Source organism: Emydura macquarii, unplaced genomic scaffold, assembly GCF_026122565.2.
Source record: "Emydura macquarii macquarii isolate MOO-44397 ecotype Brisbane River unplaced genomic scaffold, CSIRO-AGI_Emac_v2 contig_1263, whole genome shotgun sequence".
NCBI lineage: Eukaryota > Metazoa > Chordata > Testudines > Chelidae > Emydura > Emydura macquarii.
Window position 1 is genome coordinate 4240131 of NW_027131400.1, and position 23467 is coordinate 4263597.

Sequence of the window (23467 nt, forward strand, 5' to 3'; positions counted from 1 at the left end):
CTCAACTGCCAGCCATTGGATCATATTATACGTTTCTGTACTAGACTGAAGAGCCCATTATTCAATATTTGTTCCCAATGGAGATAATTACAGACTGTAATCAAGTCACCCCTTAACATTCCTTTTGTTAAGCAAAATAGATGGACCTGCTGGAGCATATCACTATAAAGCATGTTTTCTAATCTTTAATCATCCTGTAGCTCTTCTCTGAATCCTCTCCAGTTTATTAGCATCCTTCTTGAATATACAGTGTGCCATTCTTCTTCCTTGGATACAAACAGGAGTTATTGGAAATTCTTGCTTATTGACCGGTGAACTAACATTATTATTTAGAAATTAGTATTTGTGCTCCAGTAGGATCTGCATCACAGTGGAATAATAAATAGTCTGTGTGGCAATAATACACAGCTGCACAACTTGGGGACTATTAATGGCCAAGAGTGTTCACTCATTTTCCCTATCACTGTAGGCAACACCCCACTCTTGTTCAAAGCTTTCCTTTATCTCTGGGACATTAATTCTAACAACATATCCCAGCAGGACTTTGTTCCTTGCCTGATACTTGTACCACAATAGCCACAGATGATGACTCGCCCAGAGCAAATAGGTGTCATGAATTCAGTTACTCAGCCAGAGGTTAGGAATCTATTACAGGACTGTGTGGGTGAGGTTCTGGGGCCTGCAATGTGCAGGAGGTCAGACTAGATGATCACAATGGTCCCTTCTGTCCTTAAAGTCTATGAAGCAGTAGTTATCACTTGTAGCTAGCTTTCACATAGCAAAAGCAATTATCTTCCTTATAGGGATTACAGATGAACTGGTGCTGTAATACTGGGTTGAAGAAAAAAAGAGAATTTCAACCATTCACTGCCATCCTAGTTAGGCAAAACTGCTCCAATTCCATCAAGTGGTTGAATGAATTTTGGTTCTAAACACTGTGCATCACCTAGCCATTACTCAGGACCATAAATAAGGCCATTTAGTTATTTGGGTTGTAAAGGCTGGGCTGGAACTGTACTGCTAGAGTCTCCTTCCATATTCAGGAATCCCATAATCTCCACCACACTCTCTCTGTTTTACAGCAGCCAAGTGCCCATCTTTCAATCCACTGGGAATCAAAAAGTAGTGAACATGGCAAATAGCTCTTCCGTTGAAGCATCCATCCTGGAAAAAAAAAGCCACTTTTCTGGTTCAGAATTCTGTGATTTTTGCTTTTGTTGTAACCATGTGGTAAAATTCTCCAAATCCTATGGTCTGGCAGCTGTGGTAAGCATACCTCAGGCACAGATACCAACCAGAAGCAAAGAGCGTAAAGTGAGGACATGCCAGCACCATTGTGTCAAAATACAAGGCTGATATGTGGATGCACTGAATTGCTGTAGGGGAATCCAAAGTCAACTGTGGTGTGTAGACTTCATGTCATGTGATACTATTCTTAGATTTGTTCTGTGGCATTTTTTGAACCTGATCTATAACTATGTGCAGTCATTTTCCTCCTCTATTCCACCTTGGTGCCTTCTTTGTATCTTTTCATTTTATATTAGTCTATTGGCTAAATTTTCAATTTGACCATCATGGGATTAAATTATCTTTTAGAGTAGGGTCTGGTGTTCTGGGCTGTCTCCTCTATTCACATCTGTGCTGGCTGCACTTAGTTATAGATCAGCTTCAAAAAATGCCACAGAGTAAATCTAAGAAAAGTTTTGCAGTCTTCACTATCCTTTTATTTGCCTTAGGTTAAATAGGGCTAGATAGAATTAGCAATGGATGCAGAAATGATTCAGGGAGGGCTAAAGGCAAAGTCCATATTTTTAATATTATTTTAATGATAGTGGAAATTTAAGGTCAGTATGGAGAAAGAAGCTTAACTTCATCATGTATATTAGTCAGAGTCCCCAGACATTGCTACGGTAATATAAATAAATAAATAGTACCAAAGCTCATATATTACATACAGAGCCATTGGTTGCGAGCGGAACTCTACAGAAATCACTGAACAGAAAGGGGAGGTAGAACTGGATCAACAGACCAGAGGCAGAATTAGTGTTTTTGACTGCAGACATGGCCATTATAATGGCTCAAACTACCATTTTGCTTGGCAGATGCTAAATCATCGGACCACACTGCAGCTTTCTACCTCACAGCAAGAGAACTTTAGGCTGGACGGGGTCTTTAACAAAGGTCTTTTGCAAACTTCAAAATTATTTGTTATTTTCATTTTAATGAAAGTGTTCTGAAATCTGAATGGAATTAAAAGTTGTATACTGTGATAACTAAATTTGTCTTTTTTTGCCATCCATGCTTCTCAAACAGTAAAATACTCTGTTTTCCAACCCATAGAATATAGTCAATAGAGGAAACTAATTTTCCTTTTTTGTAAGCTTTCAGCATGTGAAGATCTTCCAATTGCAAAATCTAAAGAATGTCTGTGCTAATGGGATGATTCACCTTAATAGTTGTGCAATACAACCCATGTTCACTTTGAAGGGGGCGGGGCGGCTTCTGAGAGAGAAAATGGGTATTCTCATGAGCCTTCAAGCACAGCTATGATTTTGTTCAGGATATTTTCTTAGTTTCAAGATGTAATGCAGCTTTTCACAGTAAAAATGGCAAAAATTCTACCCTCAGCAAAATTATGATTTTGAGAATTTGCCTCAGATACAAACTCTCCACTTTCACAACAAACACACACCATTAACATTAAAATGTGAGTTCTGGTCCATTCTTTTGTAAAGATCTGCTCCATTCCCTTTGCATTCAAGTTGGATTTTAAGAAGTTTGTTGTGGAACACAGTCACTTATTAACAATTTCGGTTACTTTGGCCTGAGAATAAAACTGTTGCTATCATAACCCCATGTCCACGCCACATAACAGTAAAGATATTCATTGAAAAGCCCTCTTTATCACTCCTTATTGGCTCTTTAGTCTAGAGACTCCAAATTCTGCAAACATTCAAACAGTTCAAATAGTGCATTGGGCACACTAAGTCTGATTCTACTTTCACAATGGTATAAATGATAATCAACTTCACTGGAGCCAGTGGAATTATGATGATGCAAAATCAGTCTCAGTGAAGAGAATCAGATGGAGTGTTCAAGGAAAAAGAAAGTGATCAAGAAGCCGACAGCAAAATAGAGAACGGTATCAAATCAAAATAGCTTTTCAATAGCTCTTCCGTAGAAGACTAGCATGTACGACAGACATGGAGGATATATGCCATAGGACAATGTTTGCCCCTTAAATCAGCGCAAACCTGCATAACAGTACATTTCTTGTATTTTTGAAATCCTATTTAAATCTAGGAAGATTTTACTTATGAGATTTTTTTTCTTTTGACTGTTGGATGGTTACCCTTGCCCTGCATTGTTAGTACCATCTGGCCAACAAGAAACACAGCCCTGATTGACCAATCCTGGGTGTGCTGATTCAAAAATCACTGATATTTTAGAGTTCTGAGAATGCTTGTGAGACTACATCAGTTCTTCTCAGGACTTCAGCAGAAAAGAAAACAATACCTAGTATTCTTGCTGCACTCCGGTCAAATACAACTCTGCCTTTCAGACAAGGCTATTGTGCTCAGGCTGCCAATTTCATAGCCTTTGGCAACAGACATCCTGATTACAATAACTTCTTCACTAACTGCTTGGCTCTTGATAATAGCACCACGCATCTGCAGTCACTCTGACATTTCCCTTTCTCCTCCGCCCCCCCCCCCCCTTTTTTTTTTTTTTTTTTTTTTTTTTACCAGTTCTAGATTGAACACAACGAAGGGGGAAAAATATATAACATTCATAATTTGTCATCTTCTATCATTTTAACTATGTGTACCACTTTTATACACCATAGTGGCAACAGCTGTACACGGATTTTAGATGGTAAAATAATGAGTTGTAATAACTAAGGCCCTAATATGGCATAGCAGTTAAGTACATGCTTAACTTACATGTAAGTAAGCATGTAAGTAAGAGGTGAAGTGGTTAAATGAACTGCTGCCTTGGGGCTTAAGACAATAAGGTTGAGATCAAGATGATTAAAATTATTGAGAGTTGAGGGTGGCTAGCACTCCATCATGTCCTACACAAATATCCCATCCTGGCTTAAATGAAATAGACATTGGCAATACGTGGACCAAGGGACTGAAGATGCCTCATTTTGCACTAGAAAGTAGAATTTTCTTGGTAAAAAAATGTCATGGTTTCCCTGTACACATTTATAATAATTCAGTAAGTGACAATAAGTGAGACAATACACTTTGCATGCAAATAAAGTAACAAATGGCGGGTGCCTTTCATGTGATTTGCCCATAGTAAATTGATGTACTTGATCTAAATGCAAAACACAGTGCATTAAGGCTACTACAAACCAGTGATATGTTATACTATGTAAGCCCAACAATTAAAGGGGGGGAGGAAACTGCATGGTTATATGCAAATTCAGGTATATGTTAACATTTGATATACCAGTTAGACAGAAGGTAGCAGATCACTGTCCCTTTTCAATAGCTCTTCTGTGGAAGACTGGCATGCATGACAGACATGGAGGATATATGCCATAGGACAATGTTTGCCCCTTAAATCAGAGCAAACCTGATAAATATTGGCTGCACTCAGAACTACTTTGTCTTAGCAACAAGCTTATGCTAAATTAAAACCTTAGGCCCTGTTTCTGCAATTAGCCTGTGTAGGATTCCTTAAGCTAAATCAAAACCTATGTCATCTGTAAGATTTACAGACCAGTAACTACATGTTTTTTTCCTTCAAATTTCTTGTACATTATTTCTTGTATTTTTTAAAACCCTATTTAGATTTAGGAAGATTTTACTTATGAGATTTTACAGCTGACTGGCAAGGCATTCATTACTTACATTATATTAACTTTTAGAGAGGAAAAAATCATTGTGTCTCTTGCTTATCCCCACCACGCTATCTATGTCACTACATTTAAAAACAAAAACAAAACCCAATATCCCGCCTCCTACAAAAAAACCTAAACCTTTTTAAAATTGTTTTCATATTCCCAATTTTAAACCTAAACCTTTTTTAAATTGTTTTACATATTCCCAATTTAAAAAAAAAAAAAAAAAAACTAATGAAATTCCCAAACAAAAAACCTTTTAAAGTAGTTAAAAAGGAAGAAAAAAAATTTTTTTTTAATGCTAATGACTCTAAAATGGCGCAGTACATGTTGTTTGTAAAAGTTAGTGGTTCCAGTGAATCACAAGCTTTGCAAGGCTTTGCTGGTGGTGCCTGGAATTTCTATGAAACCTCAAATGTGGTTCCTGGGGGTTACAAATTTATGTCTAACATGAGTTGAACCATATTTCAGACCTTATGGAAGCTGCAAACTTCACAGTTATAACCTGTAAATAATTCATTGACCATCTCATGGGAGTTAAAACACATGAAGAGACCCCTTTTAGTCACTTAAAATGTACACACACACACACACACACACACACACACAATCTGGTAAAAACAGTCCTTGTACTAGTTCTTAGAAGATAGGAACTAAACCGATGTTTATCACATAAAACACTTTTTGAAAGCTGGGATTTTTTTGGCCATTGATAATTCAACTGACTTGTTGCGTAACATAAAAACTCTCATAACATAACTCCAGAATTAGCTCATTTGGTTAACCTTCAACTTTCAAAATCTATTCTTTGAGCAGAGACTACACATTAGAGTTGGTTGGAATATTTCTGACAAAATGGAATTTTGTCAAAATATGCAGATTAATTGAAGTCAAAATGTTTTGCAGAGACATATCAAACTTTTGACAAAGTTTTTGTTGGAAAGGTTTTTGAGGCCCAGAACTCTCTGGTCACTTCTGATGAAAGAGAGAGACAAATCAAAAACATGACATTTTTTATCCCAAAATAGCTGTTTTGACACAATTCCATTTAACAAAAATGTTCTTCAAGTTTTGTTTCTGTTCCAAAAACTAATTTTAAACCTTAAAAGTTGTTGGGAAATTATCCTCTGGACACCTCTGCTACACCTGATATCTAGCGTAGTGTGGGAGATAGTCTGGGATTACGGGAGAAACACATTTGCTGGACGTTTCTGTTAGAATGATCAGCAGTGTAATAGTTAACACCATTGACATTTAAATTGTCATCACTAGTATCCAGATTCAATAATCCAATGAGATGTATAGAATTGCTCCTAAATGAGTTGCTACTATCCCCTTGACTTCTTACAGCAGGGGCTCCTGAAGTTTATTATAGCATTCTTCTCCTAACCACAGGAAAAATGTTTTTAAAATGGTTGTGTGTGTAGTAAGAGTATAAAAATTGTGTGTAGGTTTTATGGTGACTAAGGAAAAGTCTTGCTAGGGAAGGATAGAAGGATACAGTCTTCCAATGAAAGCTGCATCCTTTGAGACAAAAAACTATATTGAACAACACATGAGAAAACACAGGGAATAATTCTGTACTAGGAGCCAATGGTCTTGATTCTGCATTGTCTTGCACTTTGCATAGTCATATTTCCCAATGACAGCATTTTATCCATGCTTTGATTTGAGCAAGTGCAAGGCAGTGGAGAGTGATGACCAATATAATTTTCATTTCAAAATTAAAGGTTCCATGATGCATGATTTTCTTCCTTATAAGGCATAAGAAAAATAACATACTGCAAGATTACAAGATATGGGACTGCATTTGTCTGATAACGGTTCAAATTTTAGTTATGTTTAGGCTTAGATATAGTATTTTGAACATTTACTGTTATCAAAGTTCCAAGCTGATTTGCAGTATATTACAATGCTCAAAAGCCTGGACCCATCTGTCTTTTTACTTCTCAGTGGTCACATCTGAATGTCACTGGCTGCTTCACTAGGACTCCAGACAAGAACTGATGATGTATTAGTCATGTCGGCCTAAGCTATTATCTTCATGAAAATTTTATGAACAGTTCTTACATTTCATCTGGGAAGGAAAGAAAACAAATACTTCCTTTTATAATTAATGTAGAATATGAAACGCTTTGGTGGTCTCAAAGGAACTGTAAAGTTAAGTGCTGTTCAAAGCCTAGCTTTAGATATCCAAGCATTGATAATGGACCCAAAGGGAAACCTATAAAAAACTGCCTTGGGACGAGGAAAAATTGTCTTTATGGAAAGCATGTGTGTGCGTGTAAACCTCCAAAGACAGGGTTTCTATTTTGTTTCATTTTACAATGATTCCCTTCTCTTCTCTCTGTTGGGGTCATGGAAGGAGGTTATAAAATAGCCCGAGGTTGGAAATAATGCCAGTCCTCTACATACATCCTGCAAGGATAGGAAAGAACTAAGAATAAGGAATAGTGCTGTTGAGGGTTGGCAAACTCATTTATGTGGGTCTCCTACCTTGCAAGCAACATGTCTACTTCTACCCATGAAGTGGGACAAGTCAGGTTTTCTGTTTGCCTTCAGGAAACTGTATCTTGTGAGCTATATAGGGCCTGGGTTCAAGGTATTTGTATCTCTTTCCACAGACACACATGCATGCACATCTAAGTAATGAAGACTGAATGATTATTGGCCTTTTGATACACATTTTGGAGGCCCTTGCTACTCTGTGCTGTCACATTAAAGGTTTTGGATACTGAAAAATGTAATGCTATTACAGCTATCTTGGTGACAGATGAAGCCTGTGGTGATGAGTCTTGAGGGGAATGGTTTTTAAACGAATGTATTTGTAAACTAAGACGCCTGAAAATAGCAATTGCTAAATTCCCAATTTGTACATTAATGCCTCTATAATTTGTAGCTCATATATTTGTTATTGTTACAAATGGTGGGCGCAAATCTGCCCCCCCAGAGGTCAATGGGGATTTTGTTGCTGATTTTGATAAGAGCAGGATCAGGCCCTGTACATGTGATATGTGTGTTTATTTTCTTTAAAAAAACCAGACAAAATGAAAAACCAAACATTTGTACGAAGGACATGGAGTGAGGTAGGGGCAAAGAAAAGAACTTCAATATTCAGAGTCAAAATGTAAATTTAAACTTGAAAGCTGTAAAGGCACTAACCTTGACCTTAGCATCAAAGTGTTTATGCCAGTTCACTAAATTGTCTTCAGCCTCTGGAAAGGGAGGCAAAGGAAAAAGCAAGGTAGTGGTGCCAAGAATTTGGATATCCGAACGCCTCCCTCTCCACTATTTAATAATTTCTCTCAACAGGAATCCTAGTTATCGATAATATTTGTAGAATAAATAGGGTCTTAGCAGAGGGTGACAGTGACTCTGTAAACGAATCTACTAATTTTCTTATGCCTAGACTGCACCATTAACATTCTGCTCACTGCTCTACGCAATAGCTACAAATGTGTGGGTCTCTTAGCAAGTACCAAAATAATTTATAGCTTTGGTAGGTAGCTAAACATCAACTGTCTAGTGCACCTGATGAAGTGTCAGGAACTGCAGACTGTGATTATATCTTCTAGGAGAAGAAAAACATGCATCATTGTGAAAGAGAACCAGACAAGAGGGAAAGGTCCATTTTTACTTTCCATCAGTAGAGATTTATAGTATATTCAAGCACATCATTACGCATTTAAGGAGCAAGCACTGATGTTGCCAGATCTCAAACAGACAATTTCCTTAGTTTGTCTCACTGCTCCTTAGGGATGAGAAAAATAAGAACTGTTACATTTTAAGACCTATTATCTATATTTTTGCCTGCAAATATTAATTTTCAGTGTTGATATGAGCTGCTGAGCTATAAAGTTTTGCTTGGTTTGGGTCCTGGCTACCCAAGAATATCACCTCTTCCCTGTTAGCAAACACACCAGAAATCAAGGTTGGCCATTTCTGCAGACACTCCTTAGGTATGGACATCTGGGAGCTGAAGGTAGATCATTCTCATCAGAGATCTCTTGCCTCTGGAACTCACTTCTCAGATAGCCTGCCGGAGGCTGACTCTGTTGGCCTTAAAGGCTTTTTCAGACTTTTGCATGAGGGGCAATTATGGGTCTAGCTTATAGCATAATGTCAATGAGTATTCCATTGTCAGCAAAGATCAACAAAAATGTTAATTTAAAAAAAATACAGTTCACTGGCCAGAAACCATGCAATAGGTGCCTTTACAAATGTATGAGTGGTCACATTCTCAGTACAGATGCTTAGTACAGTGGCATGCTTGGCCTTCTGTCCTCTAAACAATTTCTGCATCTGCACTTTTTGTATCTTAGGATGCCAAGTTTGGAAATGGAAGGGCACATCGTGAACGAAGATTACGGATTCTTCTCTTGTAACTCATCCATCGCTTCAGACAGGGAAGGGACCATCTGTTGCTTTCCCCCAAAGAAGATGAGAACAGCTTCTTATCTCATCTGTTATGGAGCTGGCTTTTTTGATGTTGGAAGCACCATGGCAAATGAGGATCAACAATTGAATATGCTAATCTCCAAGAGGTCTGCAATTGGGAGATGTTCCATATACTGCATCCACAGCCTAAAGTAGGTTGAAATAAAAAATACTATATGCAGCTAATAATGCCTTGAGTCCTCTATTCTCACATTTCATGACCCAAGTGTACAGGGACAAAGAATAAAAAACATTAAAAGCAGCAGCTATTCAATACTTCAGCTGCCTTTTGGATTGGTGCATCCTTGAACACATTTCTGAGATGGTTCATCTCACGGGATAGTTACTTTGTCTGCTAACATGTGGCAGGGCTAATGGTCACCAAAGAGAACCTCGTGAGTCTGATTAGCCTTGCTCATTGATAACCTCTAATGCTGCTCAGAAAGGAGATGACTTTGTTCAAAACAGCCATAGTGTTGATATATTAGTGGCACCATCCCTAGTGAAAAGTTTAACATAAGATGATGAGTTAACCACTTGCAATGCATGGAATGTGTGACTCTGAATTCAATCCACCCACCCTCTTTTGTTTTGTCATCACATGTGAAACAAAGACCCATGCACTTGTATGAAAAGGAGCTAAACCTGAGGGTAAATGTTTTAATCTCAAAGACAATGATCAGTGCTTTCATGCAATGACTTTAATAGACATGCATAATATATTTTTCTGAGTAAGCTATTGGTTCAGAAAGATCAACAACTTTTGCCTTCTAAAGAAATAAATATAGCAGAATATTCTATTAGAATTATGTACTGGTGAATTTAGAAATAATTCATATTGCTTGAAAGAAAAGAATCAGAGATGTAGTAATAAGATCATACTCCATTTAATTCTTAATATGGCAGGGGAGGTATTAAGAGTTAAATTCATCCCTCAGTTAATACTACAGATGTCAGTGTGTTTACAGGTCGGATGACTATGTCCTACATGTAAATGCTTTAATGGCCAGTTAAATCTATTTTTACTTTGGCTTAGTTTGTAACCACTTGTATGACTGATTACATATATTTATGTCTCTTCTCAATACCTCTTGCCTTGCTATTTAATACAAAATAAAGGTATTTTTGAAAGATTAATATTTCCTTTATTTTTCATCTCAAACAAAAGAGAAAGTTATAAAGTTATAAGAGTTATAAAACCTAGGAGACAAATCAATAAATGTTTGGAAATGAAATCTTAACAGAAGATTGATTAACCATCCATCTTGTGAAAAAGGTGTCAGTGTGCAAGTTACAGATTGAATGTGCAGTCCTAGTATTTAATTTTAGGGTCTTTTCTTTAGTTTGCAATATAACCTGATAGGAACGTAAGCCTGGAGAGCACCTTCTGGGGCACTGAGATCAGTCCCCTGCTATTGTTGGCAACCTCATCATATAATCTCATTCATAAATGTACCAAGCTCCATTATAAAACTAGTTAGGTTGTTCCCCCCTCTACTCCTGCTGAGAGGCTGTTCCAGAACCTCACTCATCTAAATGTTAGAAACCTTCTTCTAATTTCCAATCAAAATTTATTCATGGCCAGTTTATATCCACTTATTCTTGTACAAACATTGTTCTTTAAGATAAACAGCTCTTCTTCCTTGCTGGTGTTTATCCCACTGATTTGTTTATAGAGAGCTATCATATTCTCTTTCATCCTTCATTTTGATGGGCTAAACAAACCAAGTGCTTTCACTCATATCTTATAAGACAGGCTCTCCATTCCCCTGATTATCCTGGCAGCAGTTCTCTGTGCCTGTTCCAGTGTGAATTCACCTTTCTTGAACATGGGTGACCAGAACTGTACACTGTTCCAGATGAAGTCTTATCAGTGCCTTGTACAATGTCAGTAATTCTTCCTTCTTTCTACCTGAAATACCTCACCTGAGACATGGTCTAGGACAGTGTTTCTTAACCTGGGGGTTTAGAGGGGTCGCAAGTGCAGAGCTGGTATTGGGGGTGGCAAGAAAGGCAATTGCCTGGAGCCACAGGGGCGCCATGAAACTAAGTTACATGCCTCAGCCCCATGGGGGTGGGACTCAGGCTTCAGGGGTACAGTAGTTTGGAAAGGTTAAGAACCACTGGTCTAGGATCTCATTTGCTTTTTTCATGGCCCCACTACATTGGTGGCTCATCATCCTGTGATCAACTAATACACCCAGGTCTTTCTCTTCTTCTGTCATTTGCAATTGATGAGCCCTAGTTTACAGCAGCAATTCTTGTTATTAGTCCTTAAGTGTGTGACCTTGCACTTCGTAATATTAAATTTCATCCCATTTCTATTACTCAGTCTATTACTAGGTCGTCCAATTCTTCCTGTATAATATTCCAATCCTTTTTATGTATTGACAATGCCTTCCAACTTTGTGTTATCAGCAAATTTCATTAGCTCACTCCTACTTTTTGTGTCCAGATCATTAAGGGAAATATTAAATAAGATCAATCCCAAGACTGACTGTCGAGGAATTCCAGTAGTAACGTTCCTGCAGCCTGACAGTTACTCTTTTAGCACAATCGGTAGTTAGCCAGTTCCTTACCCACTTTACAGTTCCTGTACTAATTCACATCTTTTATATTTTAACTAGTAATTTCCCACATGGTATTGTGTCAAATGCTTTACTGAAGTCTAGATAGATTAGATCTACTGAATTCCCCCTTGTCTAAGAAATTAACTATCTTATCAAAGAAAGATATCAGCTTAGTCTGGCACTATCTAACTTCGGTAAACTCATGTTCCATTTATCTCCATGTCTTTAATTATTCTTTCCTTCAAAATTTGTTTTAAAGCCATGCATACTACTGAGGTCAGACAAATGTGTCTGTAGTTGCCTGGATCATCCCCCCCTTCCTTCTTAAATACAGATATTACATTTGCAATTCTCCAGTCATATAGTACCGCTGCCAAACTAACAGATTTTGTATTTACTTAACTGTTTGGGTTTTTTTTAATTACTGAAGACATCCATTCTGGTTAATCTGTATTTAGACAGATTTTTTTTTAAAAAACCTTATGTACCAAATAAACCAGAAATTGCCCTTTTGTAGCCTTTCCATCTTTTGTGATATTACATTTTAGGATGCAAACTAATTATGGTTAAATACACTTTTTAAATTGTAAATGATGTTATTTTAAAATGCACATACATATAGCAGGTAATTTCTACAATCACAATACTTTGTCCTTTTTATACTTTGCATTCCAAAATACCATAAAAGGTGAGGCTACATTTTGACTAATTACTAAATGGCCATTTTAAAATCAAATCTACTTCATCTCATGTGAACTGAAAATTAATGGAGGTTCTGTAGAAGGTGAATTGTTCTGCTGATTTACTTTGGGTTCATTCATCTTTACCCCTAGCAAGTCAGACTACAGTGGAGAATGACTTGTTGAATTTCACCTCTTCATCGTCACCAGAAAGGGTTACCATGGCAACAGGAAAAGATTATGCATTATAAAAATACTCAGCAAGCTAAACAAGATAATGCTTTAAGATAAAGTTGTTCAATAGTATGGCAAAGTGCCAGAATGGGGGTGAAGCAGCATTTTAACTCCAGCAATGAATCCAGAAGGAAGTGGAAATGCTGATTGTATTAATTATAAATGTATGTGAATTCAGTGCCAAGTACAAGACTGAAGTCCTCTGCTTATCCAGAGACCTCACATAGCACAGGCAATGGCAGTCCATGCTTTCCCGCCAGTGTGTCTCAGACCTGGCTCACAGGACCACTTCTAGAGATAAGAGGGAAGTTTAGTCTTTATGGCACATTCTAGTTTCATCTATATGGCTGCCAAAATGAGAGCTAATTAGTGCTAGCTGTGATATGGACACCCGCCTGCGTAGAAATGGATTGAGACCCAATTCAGTTCATATAGGCCACTGAACAAATAAATCTTGGTAACATCTTTCAGAAATAACCAGTCAGGACCTGATCCAAATTACAATCCAAAGGTAAAAGGATCACTAACTTGCTTTCTTTTTTTTTTTTTTTTGGGTGACTCGTAATTGTCTGAGCCTCCTAGAAAATTTGTAAGCCTTGAAATGTCAATTTGATGGTATTTGAGATGCAAATCTCTATGCATACACCAAATAAATGCTAAATATGGAACAGCTGAAATGTTGAAGAGTATTTTGGGACAAAAATCTAAACTATATGCAGACTATGTATCACATAATTCCATTCCCCACAGAGCATCTATAGGAAAGATGTTTTTGCTATTTAATTCCCTTCCACTCTCATGTTTTGTTAAAATATGTATATATATTAATATATATATTATATTTAACACAAATAAAAAATGAAACAAAAAACAAACAAGTCCAACTTAAATGGAAGCTGTAGGTGCTCAGAACATCTAAAAATCCAGCCATTCATGAAGGTACCTCAGTCTGGATTTAGGTACCTAATTCTGGGCATCCAAGTTTGAAAACTTTGTCTTAAGATAATATGCAGCACTTGTTTTTCACGGCAGTTCTAGGATTATATTGCTAGCACTATTAGGTGGTCTCATGTTATTTGGCTGCTGCCCACTCCTCTCCTCAAGATGCACACACACCTCTCTGCTGTGCCACCAGTGATAGGTCTGATCATAGTGTCTTCATGGCCCCCCAGAGGAGCTCTGCTGGTAGGAGATGATTAGCATGATTCCTGTAGCATTGGCAGGACACAGATACAGAAAGGGAGCCACTTCCTGCAATATCCGTCTGTCTTGAATTATTTTTGGAGCAACATCTGTTTCAGCACATATAACTAACCAGTACGATTTATTCTTTTACTTGAAACCTTACCCAGGGTCTAGCAACAATACAGATGTACAGTAGCTTTATTCCGTGGGAACCTCTGGTAATTATGTCACTGATTTAGGGACCCTATATATGGATTTATGAGTCTAACTTTGGGACCCCAAATTTGAAGTTTTTGCCCTAAGTCATCCAGCACCAAGGTTTTTACATTGTAGTATATAAAAAAGTGAAGTGCAACTAAACTGTGAGGGTGAAATCATAATAAATCTGAATAGATGTGTCTGAAGGCACGGCTCTTCTACCTAGCAACCACAGAGGCTGTTACTGTTCAGTTGCTTTACAAGACACATTTTTTGCAGCCATTTCAGCGTGAGATAATGGGAGCTGACTATATTCCAACTTCCTTTCACTTTAGCATAGTAGAAGCTAAATCTGTGAATTTCAAAGGGCCTTTGTCATTGTCCCCATATCCAATTTAGTGCCTTAGGAAATTTACACTAAGAATTGAAGTATATCTACTAGTTCTCGAGCGAAAGGGTGGTCTTATTTCATATCTCTAATTTTTCATGTACTTTCCCCACGCACTTCACACTAGAAAAGCCTTTGGTATGCAGACTTTGGATGGCTTGGGAATTCTCTCAAACTAAAAATCCCCAACGTGCAAGCTACCAACTTGCTAAAGTAAATGGCATTAAAAAAATATGTCATTCATTTACCATTTATCAGTCTCATGTGTGGGAGTCCAAAGTCATACTGTCTACAATACCATCAGATTGGCAGTGACGTCGGATTTTTTTTCACCTTTCTCTGCAGTGTGTGGGTGCAGGTCGCTTGCCAGGATTGTCTGGGTATATCTCACTTAATAATTTCCCAGGTCTCTTCCGGCCTGAAACTCTGTGACTATCTTTTCTGGGAGTGAGACAACCAACTTCTTTAGACCAGCACCAACAGTACCAGGACTAAGTTGTTCTTAATTCACATTGATGGGACAGGAGTGTCACTGCACACACTTCCCTTTCTTCTCCCCGCCCCTCACTTCCATCTTTGACAGTGAAACTACACTAGTTCCTCTGTAAGAAGGCCCACTGGACCCAAGAGAGAGGGTCCCTGTTCTGTGTCAGGATGAAGTGAAGTATAAGTCAGAAATCACTTAAATAGCTTTCACTCCTGTCACCGTGAAACTTCATTCTACTCACTGTGGAGTTTCACTCCACTCTAACCAGTAGGCTCCACTTTGTTGCTCCCCTTTGTATGTAGCAGTTATTTACCAGAGAGGTCTTGAGTGATTTTTACCCTCCCCCTTTACTCTCATTGAGTAATGGAGGAGAAATGAGAAATCTCAGGCTCCCACTCTTGATGCTACTGCTCTCCACTGAGAATGGGGCCGGGTCTCCTTCCAGCCCAACTTCCAGTTGAAAGGCTGGAGGAGGAGCCAGGGAGCGGGGAACTAATTGAGAGAAGGCTCAGCTCTGCAGGAACAGGCAGGCCCTGTATAAAGCCAGGTAGCTGGCAACAGACAGGATGTGGGGAAAGGCTGCAGGAAGGCAGGCAGTCAGTCACTGGGAAGAGGGAGGAGGGTTTTGGAGCTGGTACACCCAGAGAGAGAAGGGAAACAGTCCAGAGAAGAAGCGGGGAGGGCTAAGAGAAGAAAGCCCAGAACTGCTGAGCTGAGGGTCCCTGGACTGGAACCCAGAGCAGAAGACAGGCCCAGGTTCCCCTGCCAGCCATGGAGAGAGTGGCACCGAGGCAGTGGAAGACAAACCTGCCTAGAACTGCTAAGGAGAAGGGACTTTGCTACCCTGGGAAGGGGGAACGCTGTGTGACCTAGCTGGAGGGCTGAGTCATGAAGAGAATGCTGCGGTTCCGGGGGCCGAGAGAGGGGCTGCAGACCAGAAGGAGAGAGAGAGCGACGGTGTGCAAACTGTGGCGTCAACATCAAGAGCTAATCCCCAGAGTGACCAGGAGGAGGCACCAGACCAGCAGTAAGTGTTGCACCCCATGACAGTGGGACATCCTCCCTTCTCTCTAACCCTTGAGGAAATCCATTCAGAAGTTAATGTAGCCTCATACAACTCCCCTTCCTTGACAGAAGAAGAATTCTAAGTACATTCTGGAAAGAGATCCTTGGAATTTACCAGCCCCCACAGATTTTTCCTGCATGGAGGCATGACCTGGGCCTATGGTTCTTTGAAGCTGGTATACTTGCCATGCAGTCATACTAATATTGACAGGCATTTAACTCCACACACACCAATTGGTCAAGAGAGAATTAGGGTAAAACAACAAGAGGGACCTGATCCTGATCTCACCTACACTGGCTTTACATCAGTATAACTTGAACAGCATAACTCTTGATTTACACTGGTGTAAAGTGAAATCAGAAATCAGGTTTGCAGCATTTTGCAGATGTCAATATAAGTCTGGATTGCATAACTCTGAAGGGAATGAATTAATATTTATCTGAAGCCTTGGAAGCTGAAAGATAAATCACTTATTCTAAGTCAGGCGCACTGCGTATTTTCAAAGGCTGTTGGGAACAGCCAGTCAGAGAGCAGGATGAACCTGCTAGGATCAGCAAATTGTTTTGGTTTCCCAGCATTTTCAGCCTGAGATGAATGTGGTACTGATTAATGGAATTTCTCATTAAAAGATGGCCTAGGGAAAGCAAACTCTGCAAGGGTGGAAAACAAGTTTGCAGTTTAACAAGATGTTTGCTCTTAAAATTAGATTTACTTTCTGGATGTGGCTGAACAATAGAATGTATTCATTTATCAGGAGCCTGGCACACAAATCAGTGCTGTGAACAACCTGTTTGTCAACACTTGCATCCACTTGCATGTAAAATAACCAGTACTCCATGGTAAGTGGGACCATAACAGCCAGGCTCATGATATAAACACTACAAGATTTATGCAAAACAGGACATGAACCGAAATGTTTTAAGGACTGCTATAACACCACTGAAATTTAACATTTCTCCATCGTGTTATGAAGCCAAAGATTCACTGTATACTTTGCTGGTATATAAGAATCAGAAAGCAAAATGGTGTATAAATCAGCATGAAACAGACCAGTGAAGCTTCATTGTCCAACGTGATTAAAATACAAAAAAGCAAACAAACAGCACAAATATACTTTACAAATGTGCATGTATAAAAAGTATGCCAGACTCAAGGAGGGGTGGGTTCTTTCTCACCTGAACTGATAATGTAAGGATGCTAGAGAGAAAGACAGACACACAAATATGCATTCCCACCCACCATAGGGCATATGCATTAATATTTCTCCACACATTGCTCATGATTTTAAAGCCAATGATAAAATCCTTTCCTTTTTTGGCTCTGATTTTGCACCCCCCATTGTTCTATCTTTGTAAAGGTCACCCAGTGTAGATTTTTTCAATTACTTTTAAATACGCAATTGCTTTTACTTGCAGTCAGTCCACACCTTACCTGAATCTAAATGCCAGGGATCAGTGGCAGCAGACATTGGTGGGATGGTCAGTGGAGATGCTCCGCAGTTGGATTCCACTAGCTCCCCTTGAACGTGGACGTGAGAGGAGGTGTTGGTAGGTCTCAGAGCTGCCTTGAGTGGGGCAATCTGGTTGAACTGCACTCTTGACAGGCAGCCAGTGAATCCTGGTGTATTGTACTGATGGATATCTTGGTCGATCTTCCCAGTTTCTAAAGAAAGAGAAAAATAGACTCATAAACATACAGTTGACTGCACTGGAAACAATTCTCTCAAGCTCAACCTGCGTGGTTTTAAACATCCACTTTCAGGAAAGCCTGCACATTTCAGACGTTGCCAGGTTTCTCTACACTGCAGTATTGATTAAAGTGGAACTCTTCAAGCCTTGATGTCACTTGGCGACAGAACTGCTCTAATGTTAAAATGATAAAGGTGAGTGGGAGGGATCAACACAAGGTGCAAAAAACTCTTCTCCAAAGAAGAAATGAAAACACAGGAATAGCTATGAGAACTCTTCCAGTCAGTTTCTTTTCACTCATGTGAAACTGCTGCTATGACTGCTTCCTTTAATTGATTCTAGCCTGTCTCTCTTCAGCTCCCTCTTTGACAGCCCCCCCACCGACAGCATTGTTACACATTTGTATTTATCATTAATAGTCATTGCTTTCTGTGTTTTGCTCCACATTTGCTTTTTAGTAAAATCAAGAACTCCTTTGGTCTAAGATGGGAAATATCCTCTCTAGTTTCCTGTCATTAGGAAATTTGAAAAAACTGCATGAATGCATCTTTCAGGAGACAACAAATTCTCCACACTTTTGTTAAAGACTCAAAGAACGCTATATGTTCTCACACTTTTACTCTCACTCTTACACCAGAGTTTACATCCACTAAAGTCAGACATATTATATCTTGCTGCTGTTGATTAATATGCAAGATGTTAAGTTGAATTTGTGCACAGAACGTAGAGTTTCATTAGGTCCTCTTGACCTTCCTTCTTCCAAAAGATTTGGTAAAAACAAACAAACAAACAAACAAACAAACCAACCCTAAAACAATATTACAAAACATTTAGCACACACCCTTATTACAAGGAGTCATACGCAGCAGTTTCAATTCTGCCAGAACATGTTGGTTAGGTAAGAATGACTCTTCAAATTACATTAGTCCTGTAGTAACAATATTAGTATTCTGTATCAGTAGTCTGCACTAGACGGTGGATTAACATTTCAAGACATTACTACAACTCCAAACATTACATTTTCATTGCAGTGAAGAATTCAACTTCATCTTCTCCTTGATTGTGCAGAGTAAATGAAAATGAAACATGGCAGGATGATGTTTGTGCTGCATTAAAATAGTTTAGTCAAAACCACATGAAAAGCTGGGTCTTAGCTTTTGCTACTCACTCCAATTTCAGAACAGCACAACAAGGCCTTGATCCCTGACTGGGTGCTATTGTAAAACAATAAATATTAACGATAAATAATAAACAAACAATAAACAATAAATATTAATGCTACCGCAAATATTAATAATGAGTTTGCACCAAAGATAGGTGTGCTTTGCAGTTTATCTTGGTTTCAATGTTATAAACTAGACAGAATGTGGCAGTTTCAACTGAGTTTCAGTTTGATATCCTAGACACAGATGGAGTGGGGTTGGAATGATTGAAGGAAAGATATGGATCAAAACTGAACAGCCCTGTGAACCAACAATTGCATTTTGCACAGATCTATTGTCTCTTCGTTTTGGAATGATAAATAATAATAACAAGCATCATATATTTATATTGGTGTAACCTTAAAGGCCCCAACAGCACAACACAAAGGTAGACTGAATACATATCCTGAAGAGTTTATAATCCCAGAAGGACGCAGAGATATTATGCAACATTTGCCTTAGATTCTTATCATATCCATTGGTACATGAACTGATCTGCCTTCTCCTTCCCATTTTATTTTTTCCAATCCATCTGAGAGGTCACTTCTTTCTCTGCCAATTCAAATCTAGCTTTTATTGACAATACAGCTACTTTTCATGAGTTGTCATGACTGTCGTCGTTTGTGACAAAATGGCAATATGCTTAGAAGCAGGTTAAGGACTAGATTAATCAATTACAATCGTATTAGTGATCTGGTTCTTCCAACTAGCCTTCCTATATGCAAAATGCAAATGCAAGAACCCACAGAATCATTTGCAGTACCAGCATTATGTTTTTCAGTAATTTTGTTTTAAATAAAAATACACATTTCATAGGTAGCCCCTAGAAGCGATACCGAAGACACTGTTAGTGAATTTGAATGTATTCCCTGTAAGTCTTACCACTCTTTAAAATGGACAAGATTCATATCTTCCCTGAATATTAAAATGTCCCTTACTGTAATACAATATTTCTTGAAATAGAACAGTTTACAGAATGCATAGAATTTATTATTGGAAATCCTTGTTTCTTTAGGAAAAGGAATCAAGTTATATTGCAACCACTCCTGCACTTAAATACTGTAACCATTATGGGACTAACAGTTTATCAAATGCATCTTCTTCATATTTATACAGAACCTGTAGAACTTAATCCAGTAAAACCAATAACAGAATCTCACTTAAAATCTTAAATGAAATAATGCTGATAAAAAGCTACTAAGATGATGAAGCAAATACATTTGTGCTGCATTAGTAGACTCACTACCATTTTTCTCCCAATTGGCAAATAGCTAGTGACAGGTACTGGCTCCAGTAAGAAATTAAAAATAATAAAGCACTTTGCCAGAGACCGGCATTTTTGTTTAAAAAAAAATAATCCACAGATAACACAACTGTGCAAGATGGCTCGTAAATGTATAAGCGTCTCACATCACATCAACATTATAAGAAGAGGGATCAAATGAGCCTTTTTGTTCTATAACTATGGACAAGTTTTTTCCTTTGCATGTCCCATGGAGCTCTCTGTACTGATGTTCTCTGATGTACTTTGTCTTCCATCTCTAGCATAATCTATTATAAATACATTCCTTTACAAGGGCAACCATTATAAAATGAACTATGTTATCATTGGCATGACTAGATCCATTTCCCCCCAAAACAAAAGAGAAAAACTATAACATAGATTTGAATTATTTTTAAAAAAGAAAAGAAATGCACAATGCTGCTGTATTCCCTTTTTTTTAATTTTCAGCTGTTAGACTAGTACAAAGTCATAAATTAATGTTACTAATTTGATCACTTTGGGGCCTGATTCTGCAGCCCTCACTCACATTGGGAAGCACCTTACTACAGAAGAAATCTTAGTTATTTTAAGGGGACTACTTGTGTAATGTGGTACTATTCAGTGTGAGTTAAGTTTCACAGTCAGGACTTACATGTCCTTGTGTGTTCAGTGCTGCAGTCCATACTCAGGCAAAACTCTTAGTAAAACCAATGGGAGTTTGGGCCAATCTTATGTATTAAGGATGGAATTTTCAAAAGCTCCTAAGTGATTTAGGTACACAAGCCAATGGGAATTGTATGGGACTTTTGTGCCTAAGTCATTTAGTGGTTTCTGAAAATCACATCCTAAAGGCATTTTTTGCTTCATCTGGCTATAGCTATTTATTTATTTTCTTGTCATGTTTCCCTTCAGATCCCTGAAGAAAGGGAAAAGCAAGGACTTTTTCGCCTAGAAGTCTGCAGATTTGGGATTAAGACCACAACTGGAAAGCCAGGTGGCCAACACTGTAGCACTGTGCATAGACCCATTACAGCGCACAATCCTACCACACTGACCATTCACAAGAAATCTACATGGCGAGCTCCCTAGATTAAGGAATCAAAATGAAAAACAATTTACAATCCCATAGATTGAGAGCCTTGTGGACTTCATTACACATACTAATTTTTGCATAGAGTGTCTCACATAATTAGAATGAGCAAAAATTAGTAATTTTTAAAAAAAATAAAAAATATCAGCAAAATAGTGGAACTTAACCCTCAGTAATTGCTTTGGTTTTTACAATAATACTTGTGTGCAGCTGTCATAGAAACATGACAGGAGTGAAAATGGTAATATTTCTATACTGACATAGAGCTATGCTGTAAATTCAGAGACTTTTCCTTCTAGCTAAATGAGGGGTGAGTATGTTTAGTTCTCCTGGGCATTACCATGAGAAAAGACGATTAGCCCAAGTATTTTTGAAATAGGCTTTGCACTCTTTATCAGAGACACCTTTCAATGAGAGATGAGGAAGGTTTTAAACAACTGGAATGGGTAAAAAAAAATAAAAATAATTTAAAAAGCCCTGAATCCATCTTGTTTTTGCCGTATTAGCAGATCATCAAACTTTGCAATTCAAACTTCAGAATCCCTTTTGGAGGATTAAAGATTAAGCTAGAAAAGCTACTGGAAGACATTATTTGGAAAGATTTCAGAATGATTCTACTAATTAAAACAAAATATAAGATATACCCTCTGAGCGTGAGATTAACTCTCTCTACACATTCCACTACAGTGAACAACGGACATGCTTTTCTAGACCATAAACTTGTGAGAGCAAAAGCTTGTCTACATGGTACCTCAATCCACATCAACTGGACCCTGCCGGGGTGCACTAAAAGTTCCCTAGTCAGCATTAACATAGCCATGTTTCAAACTGTACTACATGACGCACACCAGGGAGCTTTTAGGGTGCGCCAGCAGAGTCCACACAAGTCAGTTAGTGTGCCACACGCTGATGTGCATTAGAATTCACACTTCAGCTGGGGCGGACTTAGGCCCCATGTAGACAAGCCTTGAGATGGAATTCACTATCCTAATTGTCTACAATAAGACTAAAAACCACACACACTGGAGGATAGAGAAATTGTGTCTGGGGATCACACAGGCACACACAGACAGCACCATCATAATAGTGGCTGGAGTCAGGTTATTTAGATTGTAAGCTCTTTGGGGCAGGGACTGTCTATTTTGTGCTGCGTGACTGAGACTTCTAGGCGCTATCGCAATACAAATAAAACAATAGCTATAATTGTTGGATTCAGGTTACTGAATCTTAGTCCACATCTGATAGAATACCAGGTGAAAGCAGATGCACTGACATTAGTCACCAGCAGTAACTAAGTAATTTATCACACTTTAACTCCCCTAATTTCTACATTTATTTGCAGTATTAAAACTCGATCGGTGATTGTAATGTCACTGGAAGAAAGCACAGAAAAACAAATGACACACATTTGGCTTCTGCAGCCTTGTGCAGGTCTCTGTGAGGTTACGTTATATCTTTTTTAATAATAGTACTTCCTATATGTATGGAACTCTCCATTCAAAGATCCCCAAATGCTTTATAAATATTAATGAACTAAGCCTCGGCGCCACTGAGCAATAGATATTATCCCATTCTGCAGATGAGGAAGCTGAGCCACAGAGATTAAAGCCAACATTGTCATACATGCCCGCTGGTTTGGATGCCTCTGTTTTTGAGTGCCCAACCTGAGCCACTATAAACATCATATTCAAAGACACCGAGCATCCCCGGCCCCCATTGAAAAAAATGGTGCTCAAACACCTTTGGAAAAAATATCAGATGTAAGGTGCCAAGTTGGAACCCAAAATCCGTTGTCATTCTTGAAGATTTGGCTCCTTTTGACTTGCCCAACCTCACGTAGGGGTCTGTAGCGTAGCCAGGAGTAGAACCCAGCTCCAAGACTTGTGCCTTAGTCACAAGACTATCCTTTTGGTTTATTAGCCGCTCTGATTATCTCCTATAGACAAAAAGCACAGGGATACTACTGTGAAATGCAATAGCTTCTCTGCTCTTCTGCACAGCAAACCAAGATGTACTCTCACTGAATACAACCTGCTAAAGAGGGTTACGGTGGTACCCATCAATTACGTTCCAGTAATATGAAATACAATAGAACTCTTGAAGTACATAAGACATGGATACAT

At 38.5% G+C, this 23467-nt stretch overlaps 1 protein-coding gene and 1 long non-coding RNA gene across 2 annotated transcripts in view; one reads left to right on the forward strand and one right to left on the reverse strand.

The window, feature by feature from the left end:
* LOC137154615 (uncharacterized) overlaps positions 1-9429 on the forward strand; it is a 90091-nt gene extending 80662 nt beyond the window's left edge. The window contains exon 3 of the long non-coding RNA XR_010920248.1: positions 9178-9429. This is a non-coding gene — a long non-coding RNA (uncharacterized lncRNA). The remainder of the gene's footprint in view (positions 1-9177) is intronic.
* The window catches only part of LOC137154612 (contactin-associated protein-like 2), a 141382-nt gene that overhangs the window by 8336 nt on the left and 109579 nt on the right, over positions 1-23467 (reverse strand). The window contains exon 7 of the mRNA XM_067550347.1: positions 17532-17762. Within this exon, the coding sequence (XP_067406448.1) occupies positions 17532-17762 (231 nt within the window). The remainder of the gene's footprint in view (positions 1-17531; positions 17763-23467) is intronic.